Source organism: Phyllobates terribilis, unplaced genomic scaffold (genome assembly GCF_046119375.1).
Source record: "Phyllobates terribilis strain yellow unplaced genomic scaffold, ASM4611937v1 Scaffold_2__4_contigs__length_985480577, whole genome shotgun sequence".
In the NCBI taxonomy this organism is placed as follows: Eukaryota; Metazoa; Chordata; class Amphibia; order Anura; family Dendrobatidae; genus Phyllobates; species Phyllobates terribilis.
In genome coordinates this window covers 759589153-759608423 of record NW_027362762.1, presented here as the reverse complement: position 1 = coordinate 759608423, position 19271 = coordinate 759589153, and the positions used below count along the sequence as shown (strand labels likewise).

Genomic DNA, 19271 nt, shown 5'->3' with positions numbered 1-19271 from the left:
CAAAAGTTTGGACACACCTTCTCATTTAAAGATTTTTCTGTATTTTCATGACTATGAAAATTGTACATTCACACTGAAGCCATCAAAACTATGAATTAACACATGTGGAATTATATACTTACCAAAAAAGTGTGAAACAACTGAAAATATGTCTTATATTCTAGGTTCTTCAAAGTAGCCACCTTTTGCTTTGATGACTGCTTTGCACACTCTTCGCATTCTCTTGATGAGCTTCAAGAGGTAGTCACCGGAAATGGTTTTCACTTCACAGGTGTGCCCTGTCAGGTTTAATAAGTGGGATTTCTTGCCTTATAAATGGGGTTGGGACCATCAGTTGTGTTGTGCAGAAGTCTGATGGATACACAGCTGATAGTCCTACTAAATAGACTGTTAGAATTTGTATTATGGCAACAAAAAAGCAGCTACGTAAAGAAAAACGAGTGGCCATCATTACTTTAAGAAATGAAGGTCAGTCAGTCTGAAAAATTGGGAAATTTTTGAAAGTGTCCCCAAGTGCAGTTGCCAAAACCATCAAGCGCTACAAAGAAACTGGCTCACATGAGGACCGCCCCAGGAAAGGAAGACCAAGAGTCACCTCTGCTTCTGAGGATAAGTTTATCCGAGTCACCAGCCTCAGAAATCGCAGGTTAACAGCAGCTCAGATTAGAGACCAGGTCAATGCCACACAGAGTTCTAGCAGCAGACACATCTCTTCAACAACTGTTAAGAGGAGACTTTGTGCAGCAGGCCTTCATGGTAAAATAGCTGCTAGGAAACCACTGCTAAGAACAGGCGACAAGCAGAAGAGACTTGTTTGGGCTAAAGAACACAAGGAATGGACATTAGACCTGTGGAAATCTGTGGTTTGGTCTGATGAGTCCAAATTTGAGATCTTTGGTTCCAACCACCGTGTCTTTGTGCGACGCAGAAAAGGTGAACGGATGGACTCTGCATGCCTGGTTCCCACCGTGAAACATGAAGGAGGATGTGTGATGGTGTGGGGGTGCTTTGCTGGTGACACTGTTGGGGATTTATTCAAAATTGAAGGCATACTGAACCAGCATGGCTACCACAGCATCTTGCAGCGGCATGCTATTCCATCCGGTTTGCGTTTAGTTGGACCATCGTTTATTTTTCAACAGGACAATAACCCCAAACACACCTCCAGGCTGTGTAAGGGCTATTTAACCAAGAAGGAGAGTGATGGGGTGCTACGCCAGATGACCTGGCCTCCACAGACACCAGACCTGTACCCAATCGAGATGGTTTGGGGTGAGCTGGACCGCAGAGTGAAGGCAAAAGGGCTAACAAGTGCTAAGCATCTCTGGGAACTCCTTCAAGATTGTTGGAAGACCATTTCCGCATTTCAGGTGACTACCTCTTGAAGCTCATCAAGAGAATGCCAAGAGTGTGCAAAGCAGTCATCAAAGCAAAAGGTGGCTACTTTGAAGAACCTAGAATATAAGACATATTTTCAGTTGTTTGACACTTTTTTGTTAAATATATAATTCCACATGTGTTAATTCATAGTTTTGATGCCTTCAGTGTGAATGTACAATTTTCATAGTCATGAAAATACAGAAAAATCTTTAAATGAGAAGGTGTGTCCAAACTTTTGGTCTGTACTGTATGTATAGTAGAGTTCCCACAAAGGGACCTTCATCTTTCTCGTATGCGGGACCTCGTTGCTTGCTACATTTACTGGAGAAATGGTCAGAATTGTTATCCAACCAAATGGAGATTCCAACCACCTCTCCACTCACAGCGCTGTGCATCAGGGCCCTGTTCCCATTCTTAAAAAATTAGCGTCATCATCGAAAATGGTTAAAATTGCGAAGTACGTGTAAAAACAAGCAACTATACAATTTAGATGTTTGTTAAAAATCCTATCCTTTCTTGAGAATCGAGAGATGTTTAATTCTATCATTTACTGCCTTTTCCTGGGCTGCCAGTCTCTTTCTCAAGGAATGTCGTGCTTGCAAGATCTTTCCCATAGACTTTGTAAGTGCTACTCCAAAGCTGGCCTTAGCACTGGATCCAGCCAGCCTCAGTGCGTTTTTCTAATGCTACAGAGGCAAAGTTGCCTTTTCTTGCAACATCAGATGATAACCCTGATCCAAATTGTCTGTTAATCACAAGTTCTCCATCGCCAGGAAGCAGGAGGCTGGGGTGCTGTGCGCTCTTGAAGACAATATAAGAAAACACTTTCAAGATAGATGCGGGTCCCATTGGTGGGACCTATATCTACTATATACACTGCTCAAAAAAATAAAGGGAACACTCAAATAACACATCCTAGATCTGAATGAATGAAATATTCTCATTGAATACTGTGTTCTGTACAAAGTTGAATGTGCTGACAACAAAATCACACAAAAATCATCAATGGAAATCAAATTTATTAACCAATGGAGGCCTGGATTTGGAGTCACCCCCAAAATTAAAGTGGAAAAACACACTACAGGCTGATCCAACTTTGATGTAATGTCCTTAACCCCTTTCCAACCCTTGCCGTATTAGTACGCACATTTGGCATCCCCCGGTTCAGTGAGGGCTGCTGCGCTGAGCCCTCACTGAACCGAGCACATGTCAGCTGATTCTTACAGCTGACATGTGCCCGCAACAGCCGCGGGTGGAATCGCGATCCACCCGCGGCTGTTAACTTGTTAAATGCCGCTGTCAATCTCCGACAGCGGCATTTAACGCGCGCTTCCGGGTTGCGCGTCATAAGCCCCGCCCATCGGCGACCCCCATCACGTGATCGTGGGTCACCGATGGGTGGGCATGACAACCCAGGGTCTGCAGCAGACACCTGTGGTTGTCATGATCTGGTCGCTATGAGCGCCATCTAGTGGTCGGCGCTCATAGCACAGAACCATTTCTGCTGCATGCAGGGGATCTGCTCGTCCCCTGTATGTAGCAGAGACGATCAGACAACTGCTGCTTCTAGTCTCCTATGGAGACTATTGAAGCATGCAGTAAGTGAAAAAAAAATGTTTTTAAAAATATAAAAAATAAAATAAAAGTTTAAATCACCCCCCTTTCGCCCCATTCAAAATAAAATATATATAAACCCCCCCCCCACATATACATATTTGGTATCGCCGCGTTCAGAATCGCCCCATCTATCAATATAAAAAAACAATTAATCCTATTGGTAAACGGTGTAACGAGAAAAAAATTCTAAACGCCAGAATTGCGTTTTTTGGTCGCCGCAAAATTGCAATAAAATGCAATAACGGGCGATCAAAACATCAGATCTACCCCAAAATGTTATCAATAAAAACGTCAGCCCGGCGCGCAAATAATAAGCCCTCACCCAGCCCCGGATCACGAAGAATGGAGACGCTACAGGTCTCGGAAAATGGCGCTATTTTTTTATAGTTTTTTTTACCAAATTTTGGAATTTTTTTCACCACTTAAATATAAAATAACCTATACATGTTTGGTGTCTACGAACTCGTAATGACCTGGAGAATAAGAATGGCAGGTCAGTTTTAGCATTCAGTGAACGTGGTAAAAAAAATAAATAAAAAACAACTGTGGTATTGCATATTTTTTGCAATTTTACCGCACTTGGAATTTTTTTCCCGTTTTCCCGTACACGATATCGTAAAACTAGTAATGGTGTTGAAAAGTACAACTTGTCCCGCAAAAATAAGCCCTCACACGGCCATATTGTCCAAAAAATAAAAACGCTATGGCTCTGGGAACAAGGGGAGCAAAAAACGAAAAAGCAAAAACGACAAAACCCAAGGTTGCGAAGGGGTTAAAACAAGTCAAAATGAGGCTCAGTATTGTGTGTGGCCTCCACGTGCCTGTATGACCTCCCTACAACGCCTGGGCATGCTCCTGATCAGGTTGCGGATGGTCTCGTGTGGGATCTCCACCCAGACCTGGACTAAAGCATCCGCCAACTCCTGGACAGTCTGTGGTGCTACGTGACGTTGGTGGATGGAGCGAGACATGATGTCCCAGATGTGATCAATCGGATTCAGGTCTGGGGAACGGGCGGGCCAGTCCATAGCTTCAATGCCTTCATCTTGAAGGAACTGCTGACACACTCCAGCCACATGAGGTCTGGCATTGTCCTGCATAAGGAGGAAACCAAGGGCCAACCGCACCAGCATCTGGTCTCACAAGGGGTCTGGGGATCTCCTCTCGGTACCTAACGGCAGTCAGGCTACCTCTGGCGAGCACATGGAGGGCTGTGCGGCCCTCCAAAGAAATGCCACCCTTCACCATTGCTGACCCACTGCCAAACCGGGCATGCTGAAGGATGTTGCAGGCAGCAGATCACTCTCCACGGCGTCTCCAGACTCTGTCACATGTGCTCAGTGTGAACCTGCTTTCATCTGTTAAGAGCACAAGGCGCCAGTGGCGACTTTGCCAATCCTGGTGTTCTGTGGCAAATGCCAAGCGTCCTGCACGGTGTTGGACTGTGTGCATAACCCCCATCTGTGGACATCGGGCCCTCATACCACCCTCATGGAGTCTGCTTCTAACCGTTTGTGCAGACACATGCACATTTGTGGCCTGCTAGAGGTCATTTTGCAGGGCTCTGGCAGTGCTCCTCCTGTTTCTCCTTGCACAACGGCGGAGGTAGCGGTCCTGCTGCTGGGTTGTTGCCCTCCTACGGCCCCCTCCTCATTTACTGGTGTACTGGCCTGTCTCCTGGTAGCGCCTTCAGCCTCTGGACACTACGCTGACAGACACAGCAAACCTTCTTGCCACAGCTCACATTGATGTGCCATCCTGGATGAGCTGCACTACCTGAGCAACTTCTGTGGGTTGTAGAGTCCGTCTCATGCTACCGCGAGTGTGAAAGCACAACCAACATTCAAAAGTGACCAAAACATCAGCCAGAAAGCATTGGTACTGAGATGTGGTCTGTGGTCCCCACCTGCAGAACCACTCCTTTATTGAGGGTGTCTTGATAATTGCCAATAATTTCCATCTATTGTCTATTCCATTTGCACAACAGCATGTGAAATTGATTGTCAATCAGTGTTGCTTCCTAAGTGGACAGTTTGATTTGACAGAAGTTTGATTTACTTGGAATTATATTTTGTTGTTTGTGTTCCCTTTATTTTTTTGAGCAGTGTATTTATGGCATATCCAGCGAATTTGTTATAAATGTACAAGATGGGAATACGCCTTGAAGAAATGGCTTTGTTTTGGCTGTTGTACAGGTGCTTCTCACAAAATTAGAATATGATCAAAAATTTAATTTATTTTAGTTCTTCAATACAAAAAGTGAAACTCATATATTATATAAAGTCATTACAAACAGAGTGATCTATTTCAAGTGTTTATTTCTGTTAATGTTGATGATTATGGACTATAGCCAATGAAAACACAAGTCATTATTTCAGTAAATTAGAATAATTAACAAAAATCACCTGCAAAGGCTTTCTAAGCGTTTAGAAAGGTCCCTTAGTCTGTTTCAGTGGGCTCCACAATCATGGGGAAGACTGTTGACTTGACAGAGGTCCAGAAGGCAGTCATTGACACACTCCACAAGGAGGGTAAGCCACAAAAGGTCATTGGTAAAGAAGCTGGCTGTTCACAGAGTGCTGTATCCAAGCATATTAATGGAAAGTTGAGTGGAAGGAAAAGTGTGGTAGAAAAAGGTGCACAAGCAACCGGGATAACCGCAGCCTTGAAAGGATTGTTAAGAAAAGGCCATTCAAAAATTTGGGGGAGATTCACAAGGAGTAGACTGCTGCTGGAGTCATTCCTTCAAGAGCCACCACACACAGATGTATCCAGGATATGGGCTAAAAGTGTCGCATTCCTTGTGTCAAGCCACTCATGACCAATAGACAACGCCAGAAGCGTCTTACCTGGGCCAAGGAGAAAAATACCAGTGGTTCAAGGTGTTGTTTTTAGATGAAAGTAACTTTTGCATTTCATTTGGAAATCAAGGTGCCAGAGTCCGGAGGAAGAGTGGAGAGGCACACAATCCAAGCTGCTTGAGGTCTAGTGTGAAGTTTTCACAATCAGGGATGGTTTGGGGAGCCATGCCATCTGCTGGTGTAGGCAGGGCTGTGGAGTCGGTAAGCCAAACCTCCGACTCCAACTCCAACTCCTCAATTTCCATGACACCAACTCCGACTCCCTCATACATGGCTCATGTTTAAGTGATCATTTTACTGTAGCACAGATTAATCTCAGCTAAAAGTCTAGACCCTTAGATAAGGAATAGGACAGACATTTATAGGACATTTCATAACTTTCCCAAATTCTTCTGAGAAAAATATTCCCCACAAACTGCATTGAACTACTGTACCCAATTTATTTTATATTTTAGGAGTTGGAGTCAGTCCATTTTATACCGACTCCGATTCCGACTCCACCAAAATGGACACTGACTCCGACTCCACGACTTTGACTGGGTGTAGGTCAACTGTGTTTTATCAAGACCAAAGTCAGCCAGCCATCTACCAGGACATTTTAGAGCACTTCATGCTTCTCTCTGCATTTTGGAGATGGAAATTTCATTCTCTAGCAGGACTTGGCACCTGTTCACACTGCCAAAAGTACCAATACCTGGTTTAAAAACAACAGTATCACTGTGCTTGATTGGCCAGCAAACTCGCCTGACCTTAGACCCCACAGAGAATCTATAGGGTATTGTCAAGAGGAAGATGAGAGACACGAGACCCAACAATGCAGACGAGCTTGAGGCTGTGTGCCCACGATGCGTTTTTTAAGCGTTTCCGCAGCGTCAAAAACGCTGCAGAAACGCTTAAAAACGCATGTTAGAAGGCCAGCCATGTTCCCCAATGATAATCCGCATGTGCTGTGCACATGCTGCGGAAATTTCCACTGCGGGTTATCATTGCGGAAACAAACGCAGCACTACCAATTATTTTGCGGAAGCGCTACATTTTCGCCGCCATTGACTTTCATTGGAACGCTTGGATTCGTCATCACTGCATCTGTACATGCGGAATCCATGCGTTTCAGTGTGCGGATGTACCCGGGTGTGGAGGAGAGGAGACTCTCCTCCGGACCAGGGTACCATAGAACCTATAAAAGAATAAAATAAAAAATAAATATTATATTTACCTTCTGATGGCCCCCGCTGTGCTCGTCTTCACTTGCCGGCAACTCCCGGTGGACTGAAGGACCTGCGTTGACGTCATAGTCATGTGACGGTAGGTCCTTCAGTGTACCGCGAGTTGCCGGCAAGCCAGGACTGAGCGAAGCAAGACTCCGGGGGCCATCAGAAGGTAAGTAAAGATTTATTTTTTTATTTTTGACCATTCTTTTACGGTCACAGTATATAAATCCATGCCGGTTGCATGGATTTATATAGTGTGACCAAGTTGACAAGCACTTTCCAAGTGATGCTAAAATCACTTGGAAAGTTCTTGACAACCCGCATGCGGAAATGCAAGTGAAGAACGCTTCACATCCGCATGTCCCTGGCAGGAAAACGCATGTACAATCCGCATGTACAATCCGCATGCGTTTTTTCTGTCAGGGAGATGCAGAAACGCTCAGGAAAAATCCTGAGCATTTCTGCATCGTGGGCACATAGCCTAAGGCTGCTATCAAAGCATCCTGGGCTTCCATCACACCTCAGCATTGCCACAGGCTGATTGCCACCATGCCACATTGATGCAGTAATTGATGCAAAAAGTAGCCCCAACCAAGTATTGAGTGCATTTACTGAACATACATTTCAGTAGGTTATCATTTAGGATTTTAAAATCATTTTTCAAGCTGTTGTTATAAAGTATTCTAATTTAATGAGATAATGACTTTTGTGTTTTCATTGGCTGTAAGCCATAATCATCAACATTAACAGAAATAAACACTTGAAATAGATCACTTGGTGTGTAATGACTCTATATAATATATGAGTTTCACTTTTTGTATTGAAGAACTGAAATAAATAACATTTTTGAGAATATTCTAATTTTGTGAGAAGCACCTGTATAGCAAGTGTGCCCTTTTCCTGTAGTTGTCACTGGTTCATTTCTATGATCTTAGGTAGGTCTGTGTGAGTAACCCACGTTTCTCTGCAAGTGCCGGCAGCACACCAAAACTTTCTGTTTCTGGAAATATGACACAGCGTTCTAAGTACATTGCTATTTAGGTCAGTAGTAATTTAATTAGAATGTTGTTACGTTTCAAGTAACAGAAATCTCTGAGCAGTTCCAAAGGGATCTTTTGTTTGTTTTGTCATCATTGGGTTTCAGGAGCACATGCACTCCTGCCTCCTGGCTTGAGGGAGGCCATTGTGATTGACAGTTTGAACTAACTGCATTGTTTAACTGCTGGTCCAAGATGTGCATTTTCTGTTGCTGAAAGCAGAATTAGCTTTGCTTCCGCAGCTTTGGAGTAGCTCTGAGGAGATGTAGCTTCAGAAGAACACTTACAAGCTCTATAGTGAAGAGCTTGCTAGCACTACTCTCCTTGCATGGGAAATAGGCTACTGTAGTACACAATAAAAATCCTTCTGTTCTTCACAATGTAGTATATGTCACATATTGCAATGTTTCAACTAAATTTCCGTTTTAGAAGTTCAAATGTTTAATTCACTTGTCAATATTGAATTTTCAACATCAAGAAGGGAATTTTGTGGAATGATGGAAATTACAAGATAGATAGATATGTTGATAATATGTATCGAGTATGAGCACCATGAGCATATATCCACGCACTTGCACACCTTGGCATGCTTTTAATGAGGTTATTAATGGATGTCTTGGGAATGTTCTGCCAAGGAATGCACTTGAATATGCAAATCATTAAGATCCGCTGCTGGCAGCCCCCTTTGCAATAACAGACCGATTGACATCAGAGATGTGCTCGAGGTGAGATATGTCAATAGATGGTGAAAACCATGGTTTAGGCTTAACAGGTTGCTCACAGTAGCACGAGCAACATGTGACCCGACATTATCTTGTTTACCACTGGTTCCATGACCAAATCAATGTAACACCAAGCTGCTGGTGTATCTGTAATAAAGACTAGAGGGGGCTGGCTACTGTTCATTATGTCACCCCACATCATACACCTGGGCATAAGACCAGTGTCATTTTCCCTCTTGAAGGCCTCTTCATAGCGTTGCCAATGTGGTCTCCAGATCGGTTTCTGCCTATCATTGCTTCCAAGGCAAAAGCAGTCCTAATCACTCAACAGAATAGACCTCCATGTTAGTCTCCATTGCCGTCTTGCTCTCTACCATGATAGCCATTGAGAGCGGTGGTGTGAGGTCAATGGAACATCTGTAGTTGGTTTTCTGACTTATAACCCAATGTTTGATGCCTTATATTTGGTATATCACTTCCAATTTGACTTGTACAGAATGGATCAGTTGTGGAACAAGGATTTGGATTTCTGGATCACGGAATGAATTACCTATACGATGGACTACTTGCTAGAGATGGGGTGCACCTTACGAAGACTGGAAAACATGTATTTGGAAGTCGCCTTGCTACACTCATCAGAAGAGCTTTAAACTAGAACAATGTGGGAAGGGAAGCAAAAGGCCAGAAAAAGCCATACAGCTGACAAATACTATTGAGATCTCTGCTACTGGAAGTGGAAAAGAAGAACAAAGACAAAAAAATCTAAATAATAAAAATATGGGAGGAAGAGAAACCAATCACAAACTAAAATGTTTTTATACAAATGCACAAAGCATGGGCAACAAACAAGGAGAATTGGAACTACTAATGCAGGAAAAGGAATATGATGTCATTGGAATCACTGAAACTTGGTGGGACGATACATATGATTGGAATAAAAGGCTAAAAGGATACAACTTATTTGCAAGAAACAGACTTGATAAACGAGGAGGAGGTGTTGTATTGTATGTTAGAAAAGCGTATATCTGCACAGAGATTGAAGCTTCAGAGACTGGGAGTTCTGTGGAAACTGTTTGGGTAAGAATACAAGGAGAGAACAACGGAAAGGACACCATTGTAGGCATTTACTACAGGCCACCTGGGCAAGCTGAAGATATGGATGAACTCTTTATGTATCAAATGACCAAGTTCTCCAAAAAATATGACGTAGTGGTCATGGGAGATTTCAACTATCCAGACATTTGTTGGGAATCTCTCTCAAGTAAAACTAACAGGTCAAGCAAATTCTTATCCTCTCTTGCTGACAACTTTATCTTCCAAAAGGTAGGGGAGAAAACAAGGGGATCTGCTACTTTGGATCTAATTCTTATAAACAGGGAGGAAATGGTTGAGGAGGTAAAGGTGGCTGGGACCCTAGGAGGCAGCGATCATGCTATTATAGAATTTTGGATAACTAGAGGAGGAAGACATGTGAAGACTCAAACTTCAAGGTTAGATTTTAGAAAGGCAGATTTTAAGAGACTCAGAAAGAGAATAGGAGGGATCCAATGGCTGGATGTCCTTAAGGACAAAAATGTCCAGGAAGGATGGGAAATTTTTAAAAATGAGATTCTCAAAGCACAATCGTTAACAATCCCGAAAAGTAGGAAGAATGGGAAGCATTTAAGGAAACCAGGATGGATGAACACAGAACTTAAACACATGCTAAAAAGAAAGAAAGAAATGTTTATTAAATGGAAAGAGGGAGGCATATCTAAAGAAGATTATAATGCAGTCTGCAGATCCTGTAGGGCACGTATCAGGTTAGCTAAAGCTGACAATGAATTAAGGCTTGCAAGAGATGTCAAAAGCAATAAAAAAGGATTTTGGGGGTATGTCAAAAGTAAAAGAAAAGTCAAAGATGCTATAGGATTTTTACAGGATGAAAATGGAGAAATGGTAAGAGAGGATGTTGAGAAGGCCGAACTTTTTAATTCCTATTTTGCATCTGTTTTCTCTCAGAAAGAAAATGTAACATCAACTGATCTTCACTGTCCATTTAAAGGAATAGAGGAATCCAAGTTATCAGTAAACAGAAAGATTGTGAGGGAATATTTAGCTAACATAAATGAGTTCAAGTCTCCAGGTCCAGATGAATTACACCCCAGAGTACTGAAGGAGATTGTAGAAGAAATTTTAGAACCACTCTCCATAATCTTTGAAAATTCTTGGAGAACAGGAGAAGTCCCAGAAGACTGGAGAAGAGCAAATGTTGTTCCTATCTTCAAAAAGGGGAAGAAGGTGGACCCAGGGAACTATAGGCCGGTGAGTCTGACTTCTATACCAGGAAAGATCTTTGAACAAATTATTAAACAACATGTATGTAAGTACATGGATAAGAATGAAGTGATTAACCAGAGTCAGCATGGGTTTGTAACTAACAAGTCATGTCAGACTAACTTAATTTCCTTCTATGACAGAATCACTGACTGGGTGGATCAGGGAAATGCTGTAGATATAGTATATCTTGACTTCAGCAAAGCATTTGACAAAGTATCTCACATCATCCTTATTGAAAAAATGACCAAGTATGCAATGGACCAGGCAACTGTTAGGTGGATTCATAACTGGCTTAGTGATCGGACTCAAAGGGTGGTTGTAAATGGCTTCACATCCAGCTGGATGAATGTCTCAAGTGGGGTACCACAGGGCTCCGTCCTGGGACCTGTATTGTTCAACATCTTTATCAATGATTTAGATGAAGGAATTGAGGGTAAACTGATTAAATTTGCTGATGACACAAAGCTAGGAGGGATAGCTAATACTAGAGAAGAGAGAGAGAGGATTCAAAAAGACCTAAATAAACTGGAGCAGTGGGCAGCAACCAACAGAATGGTTTTTAACAGGGAAAAATGCAAAGTACTACATCTGGGCAATAAAAATGAAAAAAGCATATACAGAATGGGAGGAATAGAGCTAAGCAACAGTACATGTGAAAAAGACTTAGGTATACTAATAGATCATAGACTGAACATGAGTCAACAGTGTGATGCAGCAGCAAAAAAGGCAAATACAATTCTGGGATGTATTAACAGAAGCATACAGTCTAGATCACGTGAAGTCATTATCGGTCTTTACTCCTCTTTGGTCAGACCTCATCTGGAATACTGTGTACAGTTTTGGGCACCACATTTTAAAAAAGACATAGACAAACTGGAGCAAGTTCAGAGAAGAGCGACCAGAATGGTGACTGGTCTGCAAACCATGTCCTATGAGGAACGGTTGCAGGATTTGGGAATGTTTAGCTTGAAAAAAAGAAGACTGAGAGGAGACTTAATAGCTGTCTACAAATATGTCAAGGGCTGTCACATTGTAGAAGGATCATCTTTATTCTCATTTGCACAAGGAAAGACTAGAAGCAATGGGATGAAACTAAATGGGAGGAGACACAGATTAGATATTAGAAAAAACTTTTTGACAGTTAGGGTGATTAATGAGTGGAACAGGCTGCCACGAGAGGTGGTGAGTTCCCCTTCAATGGACGTCTTCAAACAGAGGCTGGACAGACATCTGTCTGAGATGATCTAGTGAATCCTGCTTTGAGCAGGGGGTTGGACCAGATGACCCAGGAGGTCCCTTCCAACTCTACCATTCTATGATTCTATGATTCTATATGGCCATTTGTTCAAAGTGCCTCAGAAGATGTTTTTCATCAATCCAACACTCAGCCGTATGGTGTCTGTGCTACAGAGCGCAGCCTGCGAATCCTAAACGTGCCACCATGGCCTGCAGCCTCTGTGGACTTGTCTCCCGTCAATCACATCTGGGACATCATTGGTCAGCAATTGCAAAGGGAACTACCAGCAGCGGATCTTGATGATTTTCATGCCCAAGTGACTTCAGTATGGTATAACATTCCTCAAGCAACCAATAATAATCATCTCATTGACAGCAGCCAAGGTGGTGCTCATACTCGATACTGAATAAATTGAAATTTTTTGAATTTTTTGTCTCCATTTTTTCAACATTCGCACAACTTCTCTATTGATCCTGTGATTTCCATAATTCAATGACTTTTCCTTCTTGATGTTGCAAATGCAATGTTATGGGGTGTATTTTTTACACCGTTTTATATGTATTCCTTTGATATTACCTTATTATATTAATTATGTAAAGTGTAGAAAAAAAAAGAAGCAACTGCAACACAAGCAAAATTTCACAATATCGCTGTGTATCATTGCGGATGTGACTTCTGAGTTCTCTTGCTATTGTATGCTAGAATTCTCCTCTCCGTCAGATGTTTAGGTCAGGGGTCAGCTCTCTACTTGTTGTATTTTTAAGAGCCTGGGAAAATACATGTGAGCACAGACGTAGCTCTGAGTGACAAAAATGAACCGCAGTCCGGCATCCATAAAGCCAGTTTATCTAATTTTACAAACCGCTGTTAATTAGTTTGTTTTGCCAAACTCCCAAATCACATCCTAGAAATAGCTAACGAAGCGAAGCATTTTATGCCAGGATATGGTTACGTCTGCACAATAAATCGTGATCTTTAATCTCATAATAAAACTGAAGACGTAAAAATAGCAATCATCCGAGGAAGTGGCATGTGGTCGCCGAGCGTGTTACAAGAAGTTGAATTCTAAACATAAACAGTCAGTGGAATGTCGCATTCTGCAGAGCTGAACTTTTATTTTTAGGACTTGGGTTCTGTATTTTACTATCTACTATATATTATACTAGCCATGTTTGTATGTATGATGTCATCATCCTTTTATGTTTCTCAATGAAACAAATTATGTTTAAAAATATAGAAACTGAACTATGTTGCTAAGGCTCTCGACAAATTTTTGGGCCATGCAGTTGTGGGGAACATTAAAAAAAAAAAAAAAGATACTAAACATTTTTTGTCAATTAAGAGGGGGTAAACATGCACATCATTGTTAGTTTTTGAAAGAATGATAAAAAAAACACTGATTCCTAAGGCCACGTTCACACGTTCAGTATATTACATTAGTATGTGTAAGCCAAAATAAGGAGTGGTAAAGTCAGAGGGAAAGTATAATAGAAACACGTCACCACTTCTGGATTTTTCATCCACTCCTGGTTTTGGTTTACAAATACTGAGGGAAAAATACTGACCAAATACTGAACATGGCCTAAATGTTTTGATCTGTTAAAAGTGAAATTTCAGAACTTTCACATTTTTTAAATGAGTAACATGGAGCTTACGAGGGTCGTGTTAATATTATTACTTTAGTCTCTCAAATGATCTGTATATTATAGGTTCTTAAATGAGTTGTGTTGGGAGGAACATCCTCTGCCCAAATATCCTATTAGGCTATATGGATGTCAGGGAGATGAGTCCCACACACTAACATCACCTTCAGTTCTGCAGCCAATGCTTAAAGGGAACCTGTCACCATGAAAATGCTGTATAATCTGCAGGCATCATGTTATAGAGCGGAAGGAGAAAAGATTCAGTATAACCTTTGATTTAATCATTTAATCCTCTGCTCTTTCTGGGATTTTCAGTCCAGTGGGCGGTGCTATCACTGACTGACAGTGATCTCTCTATGCACTCTTATACAAAGAAAGCTGTCAATCACTGATGGCACCGTCCACTGGACTGAAAATCCGTGTTAATTAATTTCTTTAAAATCTGATGTAGAAAACAGGGGGAATTGCATTAAGTGGAGCGAGAGCCCTAAGTATTAATAGTATTATGTGCAGTGGACAAAAAAAGTAGAAAATCTGTGGGATAAAACCAGTCAATAGCTTAGAGATGTCAGAGAAGGGGAATCATTTTGCCATTTTCTGTAAAGTTCGGTAACATGCAGGAGTGATGTCATTTAGTGTTGAGGGGGTATGTTTCATTGCCTGTTGAACAGGCGATCTCTGCTTTGTGAGGCCATGTGCCCACGTAGCGTTTTTGCGGCGTTTTTACGGCCGCGAAAATGCTGGTAAAACAGTCTGCCATGCAAAGCAATGTGAATTCGGATGTGCTGTGCACATGATGCGCTAATTTGAGTGCCGAATTTGCATTGCGTTGCAAAACGCAGCATGACCATTTCTACCGCGATTACGCTGCAAATTCGCAGCCATTGAGGAACATTGAAACACAGCAAAACCGCAGGTATATGTGGATTTGCTGCGTTTCAATTAAATTCAATGGCCGCGAATTTGCAGCGTAATCACGGTGCGTGTGGTACCCAGGATGAAGAGAAGACTACAACTCCTCTTCATCCCGGCTACCACGCGGTGAAAAAAAGAAATAAAAAAGTTAAAAAGAAACAAAACCTGTATATTCACCTCTCCGGCGGTCCCCGGTCTGCTCCCGCCCACATCCTCTCTCCTTGGCGTCCCGCGGTGTACTGTCAGGACCGCGGTGACGTAATTTAGTCAGCTGATGGTCACGCGACCGCTGACGTCGGCGGTCAGGTGATGGTCGCGTGACCATCAGCTGACTAAATTACGTCACCGCAGGTTATGACAGTACACCGCGGGACGCCAAGGAGAGAGGATCGCCGCCGGGAGCAGACTGGAGGAGACTGGAGAGGTGAGTATATACAGGTTTTTTTTTTTTTTTTTTTTAACATTTTAATTCTCTTTTTTTTTTTTTACTATAGATGCTGCATTTAAAGCATCAATTGTTCATACATTATAAATCCATGCCTTTTGCATGGATTTATATTGTGTAACCAACTTGTCAAGCACTTTTCCAAGTGATGCTCAAAAACGCTGAAAAAACGCTTCTCTCTGGCAGAAAAAACGCATGTAAATCTGAATGATTTTTTTTCTGCCAGAGAGAGGCAAAAACGCTCTGCATCAAATCTGCTACATGGGCAAATAGCCTTAGGCTGTGTGCCCACGATGCGTTTTTTAAGCGTTTCCGCAGCGGCAAAAACGCTGCAGAAAAGCTTAAAAAACGCATGGTAGAAGGTCTGCCATGTTCCCCAATGATAATCCGCATGTGCTGTGCACATTCTGCGGAAATTTCCGCTGCGGATTATCGTTGCGGAAAAAAACGCAGCACTACCAATTATTTTGCGGAAGTGCTGTGTTTTCGCCGCCATTGACTTGCATTGGAGCGATTGGATTCCGTATCACTGTATATGTAGATGCACATTCCATGCGTTTCAATGTGCGGATGGTACCCGGGTGTGGAGGAGAGGAGACTCTCCTCCGGACCTGGGTACCATAGAACCTGTAAAAAAAAGAATAAAATAAAAAATAAAGATTATATTTACCTTCTGGCGGCCCCCGGTCTCCTTGACTTCACTTGCCAGCAGATCGCGGTGGACTGAAGGACCTGCGCTAACGTCATAGTCATGTGACTGGTCACGCGATGCTGACGTCGGCGGGTCCTTCAGTGTACCGCAATCTGCCGGCTACCAGGACGGAGCGTGAAGCAAGACACCGGGGACCATCGGAAGGTAAGAATAGATTTATTTTTTTATTTTTAACCATTCTCTCAGGTCACACTATATAAATCCATGCTGTTTGCATGGATTTATATAGTGTGACCAAGTTGACAAGCACTTTCCAAGTGTTGCTAAAATCGCTTGGAAAGCGCTTGTCAACCCGCATGCGGAAATGCATGTGAAGAACGCTTCACATCTGCATGTCCCTGGCAGGAAAAACGCATGTACAATCCGCATGCGTTTTTTCTGCCAGGGGAGATGCAGAAACGCTCAGGAAAAATCCGGAGCATTTCTGCATCGTGGGCACATAGCCTTAAGGCATTTGGACGTCATAGAGAGGGGTCACCTCCAAGAACCTGGACCAAGAGGTGGATCCTTCTTTCCCATGACATTATTTGGCTAACAAAAAATTAGCTTACTTGCCCGACTTTACTCTAATTTGTATTGGCCAGTTGAGTAAAGAAAGAAGGATATTTGTGATGATACAGCAATATGTGAAGACCCGGGGTCTTCCGCGGGCGTAACGCTACTCAGACAACACATGGTGAGGCTAAAACAGCGTGGCAATACTTTATTGAACCACAAAGCAGACAATAAACACAGAACAGTCCCAGCAAATACCCAAGATGGTACAGCATTACACAGTCTCACCCTTCCTTCTCCGCCTGCCTGGGATAGAACAGCAGCAACTTTGGAGACTTCAAGGGCCTGCTACCTCAACCAGTGGCCCCCCCGCTTCTGGCGGGTCCCCACAGAGAGAAGGTAGTGGCAAGATTAGGAAGCTAGCAGTCCATCGAGGTACAAGGCCAGGAGACCCGAGGGTCCCAACCTGGCCTCTCTGAGAGTTTCCATGGAGCCAGATGACCGGCGGATCCCAATCTGGCTTCTCCGAATGTCTCCATGGGTTGCAGGTGACTGGTGGGTCCTTCCTGGCAAACCCAAACAACATATTCATGGGGCCAGGTGACTTCTTCGTTCCAACCTGGTCTCCTCAAAATGTATCCATGTCTCTCCGATGGTCAATGAAGCAGATCCGAATCTTTCCAGTCAGGGCCGGTACCCTTAGGCTACAATCGTGTAGAATACAAATCTGTGTCTCTTTGGGTAATGTCATGCAATCCATCTACTGTCCTGAAGGATGTCTTTTATTCTCCTTGTAAAGTCTTTCTCCAATCTCTGTTTCAAGTCTGACTGCTACAGAAGCACATGTCCTTTTTAAGTACACATCCTCAGAGCAGGGGTCATTAGTCACATGTCAGAGGTAAAGGTGCAGGGCTCAGCTATCATTGTTTGAGCTAACCTATTTACATAGTTGGTATCACAGGGGCTGTTGTAAATAAAGCATCTAGCTGGCTTTTAGTACAATTGGTCATTAGCATAGTAAACATGATTGTTTCCAAAGGAATAGAATTCAATATTCAGGGTTATACAAATACTGGTCTGTTCTTATTGACTAGACGCAAATACGCAAATATAATAGGGTATTTCTCTTGGATTAACAAATCTAAATGTTTGGCTTATTAAGATTTGACGCTGTATCGTCACAATATTCCTCTCTGTACTTTACACTTTTTAATAACCTGTTATGTTATTGCTAGGCAGAATTTGTAATCTAATGTGAATGGGTCCAACAAATCTGTTTTCTTGTTCTTTTCAGGATAACAAAGCCTTTAACATTTGCAGACTGTGTCGGGAATGAACTGCCTTTAGGATGGGAATTGGTTTACGATCAGCAAATTGGTGTTTATTATATGGACCATATAAACCGTAAGTTTCTTGTCCTAATAAACAGGCTTGCTTATTTGTCTCACAAACCTATGTGCTTTATTGCAACATACAGATTTTTATGGCTTTCATTCTACTGATTGGAGAATTTTAACTGTTTTGTAGGCAAATTCAACTTCTGTTTTACATTGCATAAAAAGAAAGGGTAATTCTATGCTTTGTGTTATCTAGAGACCCAGATTTTCTAAGAAGCTTAGGCCCATACGTCTCTTCACCCTCGACATAATCATGAATGTTTGGGTTATATGAATGTAACCAGCTTTTGCAGTATATCTCTAGGATGGTCAAGAAAACATATTAGGCTCTTTTCTTTTGGGCTCCTGGCCACAGATGTTAAACTTATCAATAGGTCTCAGTTTATAGATGGATGTTATGCATTTTATACTGTACTGTTCTAAAAGACCTTCTAAATCAGTGTTTATCAACTCCTGTCCTCAAGAGCCACCAACAGGTCATGTTTTCAGGATTTCCTATTGTCCAGGTGATAATTCCATCACTTGTGCAATGTGAATGGAAATCCTGAAAACATGATCTCTTGGTGGCTCTTGAGGACAGGAGTTGAGAAATACTGTTGTAAATAGAATTTTTAAAGGGGTAGAATTTCTTTAAAAAAAATGTTTACATTTTTAAATACCTTTTAATTAAGGCCCCGTCACACTTAGCGATGCTACACCGATCCCAACAACGATACGACCTGTCAGGGATCGTTGCTGCGTCGCTATGTGATCGCTGGTGAGCTGTCAAACAGGCAGGCTCACCAGCGATCAGGGGAGCAACGACATCGTGGAAAGAATCTTTCCACGATGTCCTGCTCCTGGTTATCAGTCTGCTGAAGTAGGAGCAGGCTGGTAACCATGATAAACAGCGGGTTACTAGGGGCACACGGGCACCTAGTAACCCGCTGTTTATCATGGTTACCACTCTGGTACGGTGAGCGGGAGGTTACCGCTCACTGTAGCAGAGTGGTAACCATGATAAACAGCGGGTTACTAAGTGCGCGTGCGCCCCTAGTAACCTGCTGTTTATCATGGTTACCAGCCTGATCGTTGGTCCCGCTGGTCACACACAGCGATGTGTGTTGACCAGCGGGAGGGCAAAGACCAAAAAATGGTCCAGGACATTTCACAGCGATCAGCGACCTCACAGCCGGGGCCTGATCGCTGCAAAGTGTCACACATAGCGACATCGCTGGTGAGGTCGCTGTTGCGTCACCAAAACCGTGACTCAGCAGCGATCTCGCTAGCGATCTCGCTAT

The 19271-nt window shown here is 42.6% G+C and overlaps 1 protein-coding gene across 1 annotated transcript in view; it reads left to right on the top strand.

The window, feature by feature from the left end:
• The window catches only part of WWC3 (WWC family member 3), a 168625-nt gene that overhangs the window by 76282 nt on the left and 73072 nt on the right, over nt 1-19271 (top strand). Inside the window, exon 2 of the mRNA XM_073667314.1 lies at nt 17889-17998. Coding sequence (XP_073523415.1) covers nt 17889-17998 — 110 coding nt within the window. The remainder of the gene's footprint in view (nt 1-17888; nt 17999-19271) is intronic.